Genomic DNA, 3,751 nt, shown 5'->3' on the forward strand with positions numbered 1-3,751 from the left:
TAACAATTTTCTTTGAGATAAGGACATTATTTAAAGTTAAACGGTTGTGAGAATGCGGAAAGTAAGTTTGGCCAATATGAGTGACGGGGAGTATAGCACCATTACCAACCATGATAGATCTAGAAGTACAGGATGTTAAAGAAGACATGTTACCTGAGTTGAAAGACATGTGAGCGGTAGCACCGGAGTCCATGTAAGTGTTGTTGTCAGGAGGCGGTTGAATAGACATGGCTTGAAACACTGATGCTAGGTCTGTATATTGCTGGGGAGCCGACTGCACATGACCTCCAAACGAAACACCACCGGAGAAAGGAGGTTGCGGATAGGAAGTTGCACACTGCCCGGAGTTCTGCTGGAACTGTTGTTGAGAAGCATGTCCAAGACCAGCAGCGACTTGAAAGTGATTGGCTGCGTAAGGAGGTTGTTGAGTGTACGCCTGTTGTTGATGATAGGGTTGCTGGTGCATAGGGAGCGGAGAAACCATCTGCGGATAAGAGCTAAGAGGCACCTGTTGAGAAGGCGAGAATGGCAGCAGACCTGGAGGGGGCTGCTGATGCATGTTTACCTGCTGATGCGGACTCCCAGTGGCAGCAGCCGCGTGACCACGAGCAGCAAGAGGCTGAATTGGTGGTGCATTACCCAATATCCCAGCAAAAGTGGGCTGCGGTTCCATAGAGTTTCCATGAGAAATATTTTTTGAAGCATTTCTTGCATTGGGTCTGTTTTTGTTCCATCTATTTTTAGATTTTCCCGAGTGATGTGATGATGAAAAGAGAGCTGCACTTTGAGATACGGATGAGTAAAGTAGCGAATCGGAAGCCATCTCTCGAGACTCATGCAACAGGAGCATGTTTTTGGCCTCAAGGAATGAAGGAAAAGGCTTTGTGTTGGTGATGACATCTATAATACTGTGGTAGGATGGTGGTAGCTGTCGCAATACTTGCATAACTAACTCAATTTCTGTGATGTTGGAGTCGACATCTTTGAGGTCATCGGCTAGATTCTTGAGAGTGTGGCAAAACTCGGTAATAGAACTTGAGCCCTTTTTTGTATTACGAAACTGGTCCTGTAGTTGTAGCATCCGAGACATTTTGTTGTTCCGGAAGAATTCATCCAATCTATCCCATAGGTCTTTGGCGGTACATTCATCACTTGATATGATTTATAATAATCCGGGATCGCATGTACTATAAAACCACGACTTGATGGGTGCATCAACTGAAAACCATTCCTCATCCCAGAAAGATGACCATAAGAAAGAGTACCTCTGCACATGTTTGAAAAAATCTGGCGCCACAATTTATATCTCGAGCCATCAACAGTCAATTTAAAACTAAATTGATTGTATACATTTGTAAGGGTACAAACTAGACTTAGCTTGGAGGGAGTTGTGGTGGAGGAAGAGGCAGGAACTGTAGACATCTGGGAAATACAGGGCAGCAGAGAAGGTACAGCAGAGGAACAAGTAGAGAAGCAAAGTGGTGCACTGTCACAGGAGAGAACGGTGAAACAGCACCAAGAACAGGGACGCAAAGAAGAAGCATGCAGCAGAAAAAAAAAATGCCGTCGATGTCGTATTACGTGATTGGAGTGGGTAGAAAGAACCCTAGCTTGATACCATGTTGTTTAGGGTAAAAGCCTCACAGAATTGAAGGCTGTCGTGAGCAGAAAATACATTTTTTCTGGTAGTGGTAATTAATGACGGAACTGTTTGTCATCTAGTTGTCACAAAATCTGTTGTAAATCCATCATAAAAATTACCCACACGTTTTTTTACGGATATTTTTCTGTAATATTCAATCGAAAGCGACGTACAAGAAAAATATTCTAGGAGTAGCACATCGGAAAATTTGCACTATGCCAATTTTTTTTTTCAAAAAATACATTATGTCGGAAGTTTGAAGAATAGCACGTGCTACCCCGTGCTACATACTAGGTCTGTGGATGTCTGTCGGTAACGTTGTTTTCCTACCGAATAGATCATCGGAAATCACCCTGTTTCCTAGTAGCGATGAGAAAAGCTATTTTTAAGGCAAAATAGTCTTAACGAAAATAAATCATTAGAATTCACCATTCTAACTGTCGTTCTCGAGTTTACTCCATATATATCGTTAGGACGATATACTTCAATGGATAATAATAAATATTATATGTTTAAATGGAAATTATATAAACTTGGAAGGTTCATGGAAGGAGGAAGAAGGAAGAAGACACCAATGGAAGATGATGTATTTGGAGAATGTTTCCAAAAGACATGAGAACCTTACCTTCCCATGAAGCTTCCTACAAACCACATCGTTTTGGTTTTTGTCAATAACCAAAAGAAATATACATAATATAATTTAAAATAGCAGATTGAGACCATCTGTTTTAATTCTACATTGAATCTAAATATTTAATATAAAAAGTGTATTTTGTAATCGTTAAGTGCGACTTTAGTTTTTTTTTTTTTTTTTTTTTGTACAGATATAAACCACCGTTACTCTAAAAATAGTGCATATATATTTGCAAAATTCAAATTCTAGACAAACCTTTTAATTTTAATTTATTTTTGTATTTGAAAGAGTCGCAATAATTTGGGAATACAAACTTACGGTCAAAAACCAAATTTGCCTAGTTCCAACCCGATTGACAACTTGTCTTGTCATATCCATGCTTCACAAACATTGCTATAAAGAAGTCCATTAACTCTTCTAACTCCAACCCACCACCCAAAAAAAAAAACAAATGGAAGAAAGAGGGTACCAAGACTTACTTCCGGTGATGGCGGAGAAGCTAGACATAGCCACCTTCATGGAGGAGCTATGTGGCGGTTTTCGGTTGCTGGCGGACGAGAAGATAGGGCTGATATCACCGGAAAGTTTGAGAAAGAATTCAAGGTTTCTGGGAATGGAAGGTATGAGCAAGGAAGATGCAGAAGGTATGGTGATGGAAGGAGATCTTGATGGAGATGGGTTCTTGAATGAAACTGAGTTTTGCATACTGATGGTCAGACTTAGCCCAGAAATGATGGAAGATGCAGAGATGTGGCTTGAGAAGGCCATTGAAGATGAGATCAAGAAAGCCCCTGGACGTCCATCATCAGATAATGAAAATTTATGTTGAAATTGTTAGTGTTATTTATATATTTTAGTTGTAAAATAAGTATGCATGGTATGTATTATTTATTGTTAAGAGTGGCGTGTATTTCATCAAGCAGCTTTCTTGGAGTTTCAAGAAAGTTACATCCAATTAGTTGCAACATTTCTTGGCATAATGACATATACATAATACATTGTGTGGTTACTTACAAAGAATAGTTGAATTACGAGTGCATAAATATATGTTTAATAGTTGTTTTTTTGTTAGAACACATCTTCTTCTACATAAAAAACTATGGAAGGAATAACTCTTTTGTTAAATAAGACATTCCAATATAATCACTTTGAAACAATCAATTAATATATTAATATAAAACTAATATAAGAGTTCACCAATTTATGTCCGTGAATATAGGTGATACCGAACTAACCACATTAATTAATTATTTGTGTCTTTTTATTCTTTTTTTTTTTTATTTCTTGCAAAACATCATATCTTTAGTGTACAATATATAAATTTATGGTTTTGTTAAAATAATAGAAACAAAATGGTTATTGAATCTTATAATTAATTATTAAGTTATAAAAATAAGTTGCTAATTTTAAATAAAATATTTATATTTAGACTGTTAATGTAAATTAACTAATAACTAGTAAACATGCATGTATGT

The 3,751-nt window shown here is 37.4% G+C and overlaps 1 protein-coding gene across 1 annotated transcript; it reads left to right on the forward strand.

Annotated features, from left to right (window-relative positions):
* The first annotated feature begins 2,663 nt into the window (after window positions 1–2,663).
* On the forward strand, window positions 2,664–3,270 carry LOC145104654 (Calcium-binding EF-hand family protein). The gene has a single exon (XM_079041865.1). It carries the CDS (start codon window positions 2,728–2,730, stop codon window positions 3,103–3,105), a length of 378 nt encoding a protein of 125 aa, XP_078897991.1. The 5' UTR covers window positions 2,664–2,727; the 3' UTR covers window positions 3,106–3,270.
* The last annotated feature ends 481 nt before the right edge of the window (window positions 3,271–3,751 follow it).

This window comes from Lactuca virosa, chromosome 4 (assembly GCF_052849685.1).
Source record: "Lactuca virosa cultivar CGN04683 chromosome 4, Lactuca_virosa_CGN04683_v6, whole genome shotgun sequence".
NCBI lineage: Eukaryota > Viridiplantae > Streptophyta > Magnoliopsida > Asterales > Asteraceae > Lactuca > Lactuca virosa.

Bases quoted from the DNA above. Each gene is read 5' to 3' on its own strand.
- LOC145104654 (XM_079041865.1), top strand. From the start codon at position 2,728: ATGGAAGAAAGAGGGTACCAAGACTTACTTCCGGTGATGGCGGAGAAG.